General features: G+C 39.4%; 2 protein-coding genes and 1 non-coding gene across 3 annotated transcripts; 1 reads left to right on the forward strand and 2 right to left on the reverse strand.

Moving 5' to 3' along the window:
- Nucleotides 1–15: 15 nt before the first annotated feature.
- On the reverse strand, nucleotides 16–87 carry TRNAD-GUC. The gene has a single exon. It is a non-coding gene; the product is annotated as a tRNA-Asp (tRNA).
- A 302-nt stretch (nucleotides 88–389) lies between these two features.
- Nucleotides 390–3868, reverse strand: LOC116215501 (methyltransferase-like protein 2). Its single transcript, XM_031551228.1, has 10 exons — nucleotides 3503–3868; nucleotides 3156–3378; nucleotides 2960–3078; nucleotides 2827–2860; nucleotides 2413–2488; nucleotides 1875–2052; nucleotides 1688–1777; nucleotides 1506–1605; nucleotides 1106–1340; nucleotides 390–970 (listed from the first exon to the last, which is right to left on the reverse strand). The coding sequence occupies exons 1-9, from the start codon at nucleotides 3788–3790 to the stop codon at nucleotides 1204–1206; spliced, it is 1245 nt and encodes a 414-aa protein (XP_031407088.1). The 5' UTR covers nucleotides 3791–3868; the 3' UTR covers nucleotides 390–970; nucleotides 1106–1203.
- Nucleotides 3869–9683: 5815 nt separating this feature from the next.
- Nucleotides 9684–12665, forward strand: LOC116212712. The gene is made up of 6 exons (XM_031547364.1): nucleotides 9684–10125; nucleotides 10923–11049; nucleotides 11552–11682; nucleotides 11830–11892; nucleotides 12005–12073; nucleotides 12246–12665. The coding sequence occupies exons 1-6, from the start codon at nucleotides 9916–9918 to the stop codon at nucleotides 12315–12317; spliced, it is 672 nt and encodes a 223-aa protein (XP_031403224.1). The 5' UTR covers nucleotides 9684–9915; the 3' UTR covers nucleotides 12318–12665.
- Nucleotides 12666–13142: the final 477 nt, after the last annotated feature.

Below are 13142 nucleotides of genomic sequence, written 5' to 3' on the forward strand. Positions count from 1 at the left end.
CGACAAAACAGAAGACGCCGTTGCCGGGGATCGAACCCGGGTCTCCCGCGTGACAGGCGGGGATACTCACCACTATACTACAACGACCTTGCTGTTTTATTACGATAATCGTTTTAATTGTAACGAAGATTCTGAGCACTCTGTTAACTTATTCAGTTCCCACCTCTATATCCGAAAGTTCAATGAATTCCCCAACCCGACTAATCTAATAAGACCGGTTAGTCTGTTAAGGGACAAAACTCTCCAAATCATGGATAATTTATTCAGTTTTCAATCATTGCGACTATATGTACAACTTTATACAGTTTAGTTATTTTTATTTCTCATGCGTGCTGCAGTGACTGAGTTCCGAACTTGTAAGGTCTGAAAGAAGTAGGTGGAGTTGGATGTGAACATTCCCGTGCGGGAAAGCTGCTAAGTGCAATAGAATATAACATAATCCAAAATCCATCCTTTGCTTTCTTAGTAGCAGCAAGACCATCATAGTATAGGGTGTTACAAAATTTTAGTACATGAGAATTGGCAGAAAAAATGGGATAAAATGTTACGAATCGGATCGTTCCATTTAGAAGCAAGGCTGTGCCAGGGCTACATTCACTTGATGATGGGCTAGGATGCGTTTCACGATCTCTTCGCATTTGATGTACTACTTCCACCAAACACAATAGTAGCAGGGCGTCCACTCTTCAGATATGGTTCCAATCATGCAAGAGCTATGGGATCGAATTTCTGAGAAGTGCGCAGCTTGGTTTGCCATTGCTGAGTGACGTGAATGACCACATACGTGACTGCAATCTTTTTCTTGTTCCAACTTCCCAAGTCATCTCACAAGACTATCCATTCTCGATTTACTAAGATGCCCGTTCTACTTCTGCTTGAGACATTAAACACAACAGTTAAGCAACATGGCAGGAGGAAACCTCGTACTCAAAAGCCCCACCTATCTTAGTAGTTCATTCCTGAGCGCGACCTGGGATAAAAAACCACATACTCAATTACTGCGGCTAAGAACAAAATTGCTCAGATAACTAAAGTGGGACACTTCAGATGGAAAGTACACTGAAATTCCATTCATACTGTAGCAAGAAAAATAGATAGAACTCACAGGGAACAACAATGGAAGGACAGGTCTGGCTCCACTAAAGGCTTCAGAGAAGCAGGGCGAAGTATGATGATGTGTTGATTGTTAGTTTTTTATCCACTTCATGACATAAAGTATCTCGACTCTTGAAAGTAGAGCGGTTCATTCCCCCAGGAGAGCCACCCAGCTCTCATTTCTCTGGCAAATAGTTCAATACATCGTGGTGGCTTGAGCCCTGGGACAAGCTCCAGCACCAAATCTGAGTATTTTAAGGTGAAAAGTGTGTAAGCGCCAAGAGGATTTGAGACATATCTCAAAGTTCCAATAATTAATTCATAAGTTAAAGAGACTATTTAGAGAAACTACGGCAGATTTTTCTGCGTAAACTTTTCATCTTCTCAAATATTGTCAAATACGAGATTACCTTCAATAGGAGGCTTCCTTGAGTAATCCCCAGGCACACTTATCATTACTTGGTTATCATGTATATCTCTCCCTTTTGGCAGCTTTTCAGAATCTACTATCTGCGACGCATCAACAGAACACGTTCAGCACATAACACATACAAGCATAGTCGCGTGGTATGTTCTTAATGTTGAGTCTTACCTTGCCATCACAATAGCCCAGGAGAAGGCTTTCGTATGGTCTATGATGAAAGAGGTCAAGGTCACATATCAATGAGCCATCTGCTTTCACCTGAACTCAACAAACACACAAAAAACATCAAATAAGAAAAAAATACATTGGCTTTTGCAAGTATGAACATAGCGGGCAGCGAGCTAAGAGAAATCACCTTTAACCAGTGAAAAGTCGCTACATGTCTGACTCCCCAGGAAGGAAAGAGCTCTTTCTCTACAAATGTTCGCAGTTTTTCCCTATTGGTCACCCATAAAGCCACAAGAGCACCTTCTTCATGGGCTAGTTGCTTAATAGGAATGGATAAGAAGTATCTATTTGGCAAAGTTGGGTATCTGCACCAAGAAGAAGAATAAATCACCACCAAACTTAATGCCAACAATATTCCATATGCAAGCAGTATCATCAAGACATATCAACCTAAGACACAATTTCTTTCATCTTCTTTTTCGCTGAACATAAAAGAAACATAGAGTAATTCATACAGAGAGTGCACTAGTCAATACAATAATACCAGTCAACCTCCTAGAGGAGGTACTTTCCCTCTACAAAACTTTTCCTTTCTCCCCACAATCAAATGGCCTAACTTCAAGACACATTTATATGATCATATATTTATGGCACCAACAATGGGCAAAGAATCATTTCTTCTCATTTCTTACAAGTAGTAGAAAATGGCGGTTAGCTGTTAGCACCTCGATTTCTGCTGAGCACTCCCATTTTCCCAAGGTGGATCTATTACAATAAGATGGAACCCACAGGAATCCTCACCTGCACAGAACAAACGAAATGCTTCCTCATAGTAAGCAGAGGAATAAGAAAGGGAAGAAAAGGACAGAGAATGCACACTATCGATGGTTTTACAGCCGATATAAAAATTCAGAAAATTTTGACATTATGTAGAATGCGCATCGAATAGCTTATTGATCTCAATGCATGACAATTCGTTCACCATAAAGCCGCCAATATTAGATCAAACTAATCAGATGTGGTCCCAATATAGAGGATAGTTGCTCAATGAAACTTTTTCATGCATCGAACTTACATATTTTCCAAAAAAAGTTGTATATTTTTGAAGCAAAAGTAAGTTTCATATGGAGAAAAATTACCAGGAACCAGGTTTTTGATATGCTTCAGATCAGACTTCCACACCATCACCCGGAAAGAGTAAACCATGTGAGCAACACGTATCAAATCTACCTCAGTTTACACGAGGATTATCGAGTTAAGGAAGCAGAGTACCATGTAGAAGCAGCTGTCTCTCGGGATAATGTACCGGCTACCAAGGAATTCTGCCTCCACATCGTCGTCCATGTCATTAGCGACCAAGTTATCAAATATAGGGAGCAGCCTTTGACAACCTAAACGCATGTTGCAGTCGTCAGAGCTTGCTGTATCAACATATCCAAGCCATTAAAACACAGACTGCGGAGCAAACCTTCGTCACGAGTTTGTTCCCTAGAATGAGGGAAATTGAGAGATATCTCGTACATGGAAGCTTGCCACAGCCGCCCAAGCTCTATAAATGACTGCTGAGGAAGCTCAGATTCATCGTTTCCTGCCGGAGCAGCCTCGCCGCTCCTCAAATTCGGCAAAACTGACAAGAGTTCATCAGTTCTGAGCAACGATTCGTGGGCCTTCAACAGGAAAGGTCTCACTTCCTGCAACCAATTGACATTGTCACAACTCTCGACTCCTCACCTTAACCTCATGGATTACACCCAAAAGGAAAGTGAAACCGCCGTCATCGTACCATTTCCATGGAAAGCAAAGGGGAGGACTTGCCTGGTGACGGTGATCGGCAGCTCGTTCTCGTTCATTGAGAGCGAGAGGAGGCCGCTTCTCCTTCCGCTTCCGCTTACGAGAATTGGAACAGGTGCCGGTTGCAGTTGTACCCAACGGCTTGTGTTCGAAGAACCGAGAGTAATACCTCAAAGGAGAGACCTTGAATAGCGAGTAGGAGCGGTTCAGCGCCCGGACGGGGTCGATGAAAACGGCGTTCGAGCTTTCGAGGTGATAGACGCCATACTTTAGAAACTGCGTTAGCTTCTCGCTGTTTGCCGGTTCCGCCATTACCGGCGGTGGGGAGCTCGCTTAGGCGGCAGCGACAGGGAAAAGAGACGGGAGAAGATCTCGGGAAGGAAAAGTTTCACTACAGGTTGGGTTCTTACCGATTGTAAATGGGCCTAATGGGTAAATGACCTTTCCGGGCCGGGCTCGTCGCAGCCCAAACCGGGAGACCGACGTGTCTTCTTCATTTTTCCTAAATTATTATTGATTAATCGAGCTCCCACGTTGTCTTAATTTGTGTTTGCTAGAAAAGAATGGAATAAAATGAATTTCATTTCCCGCTCCAATTTTTTACTATGTTGGATTTTTAAAAATGTGAATGGTGACCAATAAAAGTGTTGGTTGAGTAGTAAACAGCTCATCCTATGAGGATGAGATATAAGTTCGAATCTCAGAAAGCGCATTTCGTAGGAGAAAGAATAACATTTAATACTCGATCTTCTGACTGGATTAGTCAGAACCTATTGGACTTCTGAATACTAGTGTACACATCGAAAAAAAAAATTGAACAACTATTTTTTGGGATGATACTTTTTGTTTTAACTTGAATGAGTTATCAATCATTCTAATAAACTAAGATATTTTCATTTCTTTTTCCACCATTTCAAGAAAAAAAAATAAGAAGACGATGCTAGGATAGGCATTAAAACGGACATTAGCCGGCAATTATACTGCGAATTGCTGTTAAGTTTCATTGATAGGCTACTTATAGGATGGAATGATCCATCATTTGAATGCTGGATCGGGTATGTAGTTTGGGGCATTTTTCATGTCGGTCTCAGTCGAATTCGTTTGTTCTGGAGATTTTTTTATTTTTTTGCAAAAGGTTGTGTCAAGTTATTAATTTGATGAGGCTGCTCCAATTATAGGAATCTAATCGCCACCAAATGTTCCTTTCGTCATAACTCACTGAGACTTTAGTTCAATTTGATCACCACAGTCCCACCAACACATTAGTAAATTAAGTCTAAGGTTCACTGAATCAAAAATTATAGATCGGCCACCGCCGTCTATAAACTCATGATGTTCAAATTGAACACTTGAAACTGAATCACGTAACTGTGCCGGTGATTTGTTCTGGAAATTAACACTCTTGTGAGATAAATACAATATCACGAGTCTCGTTGCTCAGGTATCGAGAGAGAGAGAGAATGCTGCTTCCGCTTTGTAGTTTGACATTGAAAAAGGAAAGTGTATGCCCCTTTCACTTTTTTTCCTTTGGGAAATTTTATTTTTTTCAATTAGCTAGTCCATTGCTCGTCCAACATTTTTTTTTATACTGGGTTATTCGAAATTCACTCGACTAATCTCTGAAGTCCCGTGCACCCTTTGCAACTTTTGAGATGGATAAATGTAGGCCAAAGGCCAAAAACAAGTGATTTCAAAGAGACTCGAAACTAGATTTAGATTCTTACGCGCCTTTTTTTCACTAGATCGATTCTGGAAGTCCATTGTTCTTTCAACTTTTTTTGATGGGTCATTGCTCTTTCGACTGGAGTTATCATTTTCTGATCTCACCGCAATGATCCATCCAACGGATATCAAGTGGGCTAATGCAAAAATGGAGGCTCCTGATTGCTTCTGATTCATGGCGGGAAATCTCGTGGGCGGGAGATCACATCCTCTTTTTGCCCAAAATATCTTATCAATATATTTTCCCTTTATCTTATATTTGTTTTTTTCTTGTCGATAATCTATCTACACTTATACATCTATATATATATATATATATATTGTGTTTATCTACGGTGACACGTGGTCACTATAACATGAGGCTCCTCCGCATTGGATATGCGTGGGGACTGCGTAGACGCATCCATCTAACTGTCAAAATACATGTGTCCGTATGACCGCATATCATGCTAAAATTATATATATATATTTATATATATATATCGAAATTAGGACTGTTGCTATATTCTCATAGTAATCAATCTAAAAATTTTATAATTTAAAATTTCACTCACAATGGTATAAGTCGTGATTTGCACAATTTAGAACTATTTAATAGAAGTGAATGAGATTTCATTTATGAGGTTTTTTAGACATCCCACCTAAATTTAGCATTTTTGTAAAGCTAAATTAGAGTTTTGAGGATACTTTCCTTTAATCGCATGTCTCCTAAAGATGAATTCTGGGAAGATCTAAAAACAATTGAAAATTATTTTTCTACTCTTTCTTATAAGACGAGAAGAAAGACTAAATTTTTTATTATTTCCCTGAAGTAAATACGCTCAAATCAAATCCTTTTACATGTTATAATTTTGAATGTGTCTCTTTTCCTAAAGCATGGCTTCAATTACCAGAATCGAATCGAATCGAATCAAATATTACTGTTTGAAACTGCATGACTTATCGAAGTATAACCCCTTTGTTTTTTTTTTTTTTGCTTTTCAGTAGGTCAATATAGTGCGCATAAACACTCAAATTTTTCGTCATGCAATTGAGTTGTATAGGGCGTTAGTTCAGGTAAAATGAAGAAACTCCCAAGTTTCATTTATTTTCATGGAAAGGAACTGTACTCAAAAGTCAATAACAATAGGATTATGATTCTTCCCTACATGTTATTTATATATTATGTTTTGACGCGTGTTTCTTTGATCTTATTTAGAAAAATTTGACGAATTAATCTTCCGATATATATTGTTCTAATTTTGAATTAGTGAATACGTTCTCTCTGTTAGTAATTTCTTGCATTTGATAATCATCTTTATCACTCATTTACTTTTTGAGCTTTTCTAATAATTTTTTATTCATTTTTAGAGCTATTTGATCATTTGTGGTCCTGTATATGTAATGTAAGCTTGCTCTAACTATTTTAACACGTGCATTAATAAATATGCGATACAATTCGTGCACTGTCAAATGAAATTAATTAATTTATTATAATCTAATTATATGCGGTGAATTATAAGATATTACAAGTTACAGTCAATTAGAAAAATTGAAATTCGCAGCAATGCAAGGGTGTTTAGTTTAGTTACAAAGATATAATCAAGTTGTTGTTGTTTTTTACGAAGAATTCATTTTTTTTTTGCTCACTTATCCAATATTAATATTAGCAAAAAGCCTGGGAAATTAAAAGTACATTCAATTATATATTTGTAAGAAGTGCCTTACATTTAAAAAAATGGTAAATCCTCATAAAATTTATGCATAATAATTTTTCCTAATACTCACGTATACTAAATAACCCTTGAATAGTGTATAAGTTAGAAGTCACATAATTATCAGTAAGATTTTTGAATTTGAAAAATTTTAGGCTAATTATTAGAAAGTTATAGCAATACTCGTGTTTTAATCTTCTTCGAAAAGTAAACCTACTCTAGATCACTAAATGTGATACTATCTCTCGCTTTTAGTAGGGTGCGTTACTCTCTCTTTTGATGTCAGTGTAAACATTTGCAATTTCTCTCTCGCAACTCCCGCAACGTTGCTAGTCTACAATGGCGAGTGCCAAGGTCTTTCAGTTATGACTATAGATTCAATGAGTTCAAATGAGATTAGTCGCATCTGTATATATCTCACTTACTAGATGCTTGTACCAGCTTGAAATAGGATTGTTTATGGGATATCGTGGATGATGTATCCGTAAAATTTGGCCGAATCTATAAGTTATTGGGTCAATCTCTAACCCAAAAGCTCAAGCCAATAGATTGTGATACTTAATCTCTTATAAATCCGTGGATTTCTCTTTAGTTTTTTCGTTTGGGACAATCTCTCTCAATACTTGCTCCTACGTGGCATCGTGTGATCTTTCTCATTCTTTACCTATATGTGCTAAATGAACACTTAAACACCCACCCTCAACAACTTATCTCGAGTTGGGCTCTCCTCTATTCCGAACTCTAACTTTAACTACCTCGAGGCGGGCTTCCTCTTCCACACTCAGGCGAAGGGGGTCAAACCAATTATGAGTTAAGCTTTCACTTCCGGACTCGGACTTCACTAGCCACGAATTTCATACTCGGGCCTAATGTGATGTGAGTCCCTACACAGGCGGCAGAAATTTAACACACTTTGATACCATATAAAATTCCGTTGGACTTATAAGTTATTGGGCCAATTTTTAATAAAAAATTTCTAGCTGATAGATTGTGGTACCCAATTTTTTATAAACATATTGATTTCTCTTTAGTATTTCCGTGCGAGATAAACTCTTTCAATAGTATTCGACATTTGTTGGCAAAAGTGTGACGACTAGTTCGACCATTACAGTCCATCCAGACAAACAAAAAATTAATTTCAAAATTTAAATTTTACAAGTTAAATACAAGAAAGAAGATAAACTACTTTTTCAAAGGGAAATACTCACTCGCATATATTTTTCCCAGAAAAACCAGTCACGCTTAGACATGGACCCTCCACCCTATCATTCGGCCCCGCCGGCGCCGGGGTGAACCTTCCGGTGCCCTCCCCCTCATTGGCTTTTACACTATTTCACTTATCTATCTGTCTTGTCCATTGGACAATTATGGAACTGTCACCCATTGCCGAAGGACGTTATTTGTCTATTTGCAGTGAAAACTAGTCATTTAACCCAATTTTATAGTAACAACGAAAGCATGTGATGTGGTAGATGAAGAGTATCTTATCCATTTACTGTGAAGGGTAATTTAATTCTGTTGACCCTGGAAATTTCTTCCATCTTCTAGCTTAGATCATCTTCGTGTTCCATCATATCAAGCCACCAGTAACTATAATATTTGGTACAATTTAATATAAGAGGGTAATTTACCAACATTACCCTCTAGCAACACGAAACTAAATTAATCGGAATTTATTAAATTTTCGAATATAAAGTTTCGCAGATAAAAAAATTGTAAGCATGAAAATTTCTATTGAACTTATAAAGTAATGAGGTCACATATAATTCAAAAGTTTAAGTTATTGCCCCTTACAAAAAAGAAAGTGTAAGCTATTAATACTAAAATTCATATCTCACATTAAATCATAAATTTCTAATAGAATTATCCATCAATGCTTTTATTTCAGTTGTTTTATTAAAAAAGAAACAAGATGCCCGTTCAAGTATTTGATCATGCGTCAGCGTAAAGCTCTACCCTCATTCAACTCGACTATATATGCTGGAGGCACCGAGCAACAACAATGGCCCTGACGGTCCCTCTTCAAACTCGGAAGTGTATTTCACCTCTAACCAAATTAAGCAAAATGTCATGTAAGTGGGCCGTTTCGTTGCATGCGGCATGAAAGCCTTAGGCTCTCCTCGCGTGCCACCGGTCGAGCCCCGGACCTTCCATTTTAAGAGAGACTGCTTTATCACTTCGATCAGAATTATCGGCTATTGGTCCCGGGGTCATGGTCCATGGATGATAAATAAACGATATTAGTCCGGACAGTCAGTGGCCGGTCATTTTCCAATCTCTATTTTTCTTTTTTCCTTTTTGTCTTTCTTTTGCTTTTCTGCCCTTGCGAAAGAAACTTTATTTTCTTTTCTTTATTAATTATAATATATTTTACTAATTACATGCCTTTTTTTTTTTTTTTCTGAGTGGGCATGCAAAGGTCGGTGCTATCACCTCTCATTTTCAACAACTGAACCGGGCGACGAGGGGGAGGGGCAAAACCGTCATTCCCCCTCCCCCGAAACGTTTTTGGCGCCAGTTGTCACCCAGTCAACGCCAAGTAAAAAACCGCCCCCTGTCCCCCACCAGGCCTCTTCCGGGAAACCAGAAACCGCTAGCGGTATTTGCGTTTTGCAGCCGAAGCAGCCCCCTTGTCCCGTCACCCGGGCCCCACCGAAACTAATTGGCGGGAGGTCTCCCACCACGTGGCGCGTTTCCATTGGCTGTCCCTGTGTCGTCGGGATTCATAGCAACACGCCAAAATTAACAGTACCCGTCCCCCTCCCCTCTCTTACCCATAAAGAAAGCTCTCTCTCTCTCTTTCTCCTATGTTCCTCACTCTCACTTGCTCTTGTGTTTTTTCTCCCGGGAAAGAAACCGGATTTTTCTCCCCATTGTTGTCTGTCGGTCACTCCCGCTGCCCCCGAATTCGAGCTCGCCAATGCATGATCTTCCCATAGAGTCCAAGTTCAGGTTGTAGGGGTCGATCTTGACCTGCCGGAGCTTCGATTTCTGTTTTTTTTTCCATTGGGGGATTGGGAAATGCTGGAAGCAGTGGAGAGTTCTGTCAATGGCAGGGGCTTCCCCCACTTGCCGAGCTTCGGGGTCAGTGACTGCAGCGAGGAGGAGCTGTCCGTGCTCCCGCGTCACACCAAGGTCGTCGTCACCGGGAACAACCGCACCAAGTCCGTCCTCGTCGGCCTCCAGGGGGTGGTCAAGAAGGCCGTCGGCCTCGGCGGGTGGCATTGGCTGGTAAGTTCAGCATTTTATCTTGAACGGTTTGAATTTCGATTCCGATGTCGCTTTCTTTTGGAATGTGAACCGTTGAAATTCTAGGTTTTTTTTGCTTGAAGAATGCTGAATTGATCCATTTGTGCAAATGGGTAGAGTGTGTTTGATTGGAAATCTATCTGTTATTGCTGCATGGATCAATGTCGTGCATAAAAGGTCAATTTTGAGGATGAGAACCATAAAATAGTCAATATTTTGTGGTTGCATGTCGGATTTTGTCAGTGGATCTATCAGCAATCAATTCTATCTGGGTCTCTTTCTTTCTTTTTTTTGGTTGTTCTGTTCCATCGTCCATTGTCGCCCTTCGGTTTGGTGACAGTCGGTTCTTATCGTGCTACTTTTTTAGCTTGGTCCATTCTGTTCTGCATGTTCAGCTATTATCTAGTGGCTCGGTAGACATGTTTCCGAGTTCGAATTTCCGTTCAGCCTCCTTCTCTTTGACCAGGATCTCAGAGCTCGGTTCGATTTCCGATTGGATTGCAGAATACAGATAAACCAATTATTTGAGTCGTATTATATCTAGAACTAGCCAATTTACACCTGTTGCTTTTGAGCCATGGACTTGGATTGATTATATTCGTCGTAAATAATGGGGCAATTGAATTTGGATGCCATTAATCTTTTCTTGAGCAGAAAAATGGAAAAATTGTTGCGCTAAAATTGCACCGGCATAAAGATGTTTGGTCCTAGAAAAGCTTCAGAAATTGTTGGCTTTATTGGATCGTTAAAACATTTAACCGAATCGGTAAAACATACAGGTCCTAACGAATGGCATAGAAGTCAAGCTACAGAGAAATGCTCTCAGCGTGATTGAAGCTCCAACAGGCAATGAGGAGGATGATGAACTCGATTATGAAAATGGGCAGTGGCATGGATCTGATATGGGTGAGTTCGAAAGATACTCCATTTATTCATAAGACTTGGTCAAGCAAAATCCCTCTCAAGTGCTGCTCAAAGCTGGAGCAGTTTTTCTCTTCTTTTTTTTTTTGTTTGCAGAATTAAACAGGGTTTTGCCTTACTGTTTGCTTCTTTTTCTCGACCCAAATAATGCAGTGACTATTGTTCGCGTGAAAGTTGTTGTTCACTGAAGTGATTAGCCTTCATAGGCATGCCTATTTCTCCCAATTATGGTGAAACAGCGGTTCGCTTATCCTGGATGCATAATGTATTAATCAATGCTGTTATAACATGCTTTTCTCCTAATTCATGATTACCCACAGTGTCTTGTCAATAGAAAAGTGGTTGAGGTTGTTACATAGGATCCATTTTGCCTTTCGACTTTTCCTTTTACTATGAATAAAGGCTCCCCCTGTCTATCTTTATCTTTTAATCGGCCCCACCACCCATTGTGATTTTGATCATGCTGGCGCTATTTCTTATTTTCCAGCATCCGATGACACTCAAAAGTCCCACAGATCGAGGCATCGAGTGCATAAGTCATCGCACAAGACCATGAGCAGGACTCCTTCATGTGATTCGCAATCCAAGGGCTCGATTTCTACACTTCGTGGGTCCATGGTATATTTGTCGATACTCCCCTTTATTTATTTTCTTTCTTTTGTATATATTTCGCATGTTTTTTCTGGCTTTAGATAAGACATACTTAAAATTAATTTAACAAAATTTCATAATCTCTTTTCGTTTTTCCATTATTCTGCTGTACAGAAAGTCGACCTCAGCAAATTGGAGGTGTCTGCTTTGTGGAGATACTGGCGCCATTTCAATCTTGTGAGTCTTTTCTTAGGGCCTGAACATTCGTGATGGCGCCTTTTATTGATCACGCTCTTACATTACGTGCTGCCTGAGCTATAAATATTCAATGCCATGTTTTCTTCTCTAGGTTGATGTGATCCCCAACCCATCGAAAGAGCAACTGGTTGAAGCCGTGCAGAGACACTTCATGACCGAGGTACCCTTGCTTCCACTTTTACTTCCAATATGTTAAGAATTACCACTTCGTACAGACTTGAGCACCCCGCTGATTGATCGATTATCAGATGCTATATAATATATTCAAATTGATCAGTTATATATTCTGATTCTTTGAATCACCAATGGCTGTGTCTTCTCTTTTGGTGAAGCAAATGGACGAGTTGCAAGTTATCACGGGCTTTGTCCAGGCAGCCAAGAAAATGAAGACCGTTTGCAAATGACCCGAGCCAAACTGTTCCCTCATCCTTTTGTGAATGCTAACTCGATAAATCTAAGTTCCCCCCTTCCCTTCACCCTTTGCAGCGAGATATCTGTATGTACTGGTCGGTGGCTCCTACCATCTCTGGTTAGTGGCTAGTATCCTCTCTTTTTCTCCCGAGTTATAGAGGTACTTTTTGGGGTAGCGTGATATCGTCAATGTAGATATAATGTGAATGATTAGCGGATATCAGAGGAGTCCTCTCCTCTCGAGGACGTCTTTCGTAAACTCTTTCCTGTACTTCTGACTGAAGGGATGTGGGTGTTTCTGAAATGTATATAAACTATGAGCTTACTTTATTCTTCCTTGATCTCTATTGTTTCTCGCGCTGCTCCTTGGATGTCGTCGTTTAATTTTAGTCGAGAACATGAAAGGAATTCGGAAAGTACTGTGAGAATGAGAAGAGAGGTCGATATATGTCTGCTATACATGTAGGTGAGAAGTCATTTTCCTTTCAGAGAGGAATGGACGTTCACAGATATTAGCATATGGTCTCATACAATTCTATGGAGCTCCATTTAGAAAGAAGAAAAAAAAGCAAGATGAATCGCTATTATAAAATTGTATTCAACGATCTACACAAATGTACAATGTTAAAGAGTAAAAGAAATTGATTTTTTAATTATACAAAACTAATTTGGTCAAATTCTGCCTACCGATCAACCTTCAGTTTTTAATTTTTTAAATGTACCGTTAGGATTTTTCTGAGAAAATTTGAGTTTTTTATCGTATAGTATGAGATGCGTGTAAAGTGAATTTTTGTAAATGGTTATTTTGGATTAAAATT

This window comes from Punica granatum, chromosome 7 (assembly GCF_007655135.1).
Source record: "Punica granatum isolate Tunisia-2019 chromosome 7, ASM765513v2, whole genome shotgun sequence".
In the NCBI taxonomy this organism is placed as follows: domain Eukaryota; kingdom Viridiplantae; phylum Streptophyta; class Magnoliopsida; order Myrtales; family Lythraceae; genus Punica; species Punica granatum.

Coding starts and splice junctions, on each gene's coding strand:
- LOC116215501 (XM_031551228.1), bottom strand. CDS start 3,790: ATGGCGGAACCGGCAAACAGCGAGAAGCTAACGCAGTTTCTAAAGTAT. Junction 3,379..3,502: donor CTGCCGATCACCGTCACCAG/GCAAGTCCTCCC, acceptor AATTGGTTGCAG/GAAGTGAGACCTTTCCTGTT. Junction 2,489..2,826: donor TATCAAAAACCTGGTTCCTG/GTAATTTTTCTC, acceptor TGTTCTGTGCAG/GTGAGGATTCCTGTGGGTTC.
- LOC116212712 (XM_031547364.1), top strand. CDS start 9,916: ATGCTGGAAGCAGTGGAGAGTTCTGTCAATGGCAGGGGCTTCCCCCAC. Junction 11,683..11,829: donor CTACACTTCGTGGGTCCATG/GTATATTTGTCG, acceptor TCTGCTGTACAG/AAAGTCGACCTCAGCAAATT. Junction 12,074..12,245: donor AGAGACACTTCATGACCGAG/GTACCCTTGCTT, acceptor CTTTTGGTGAAG/CAAATGGACGAGTTGCAAGT.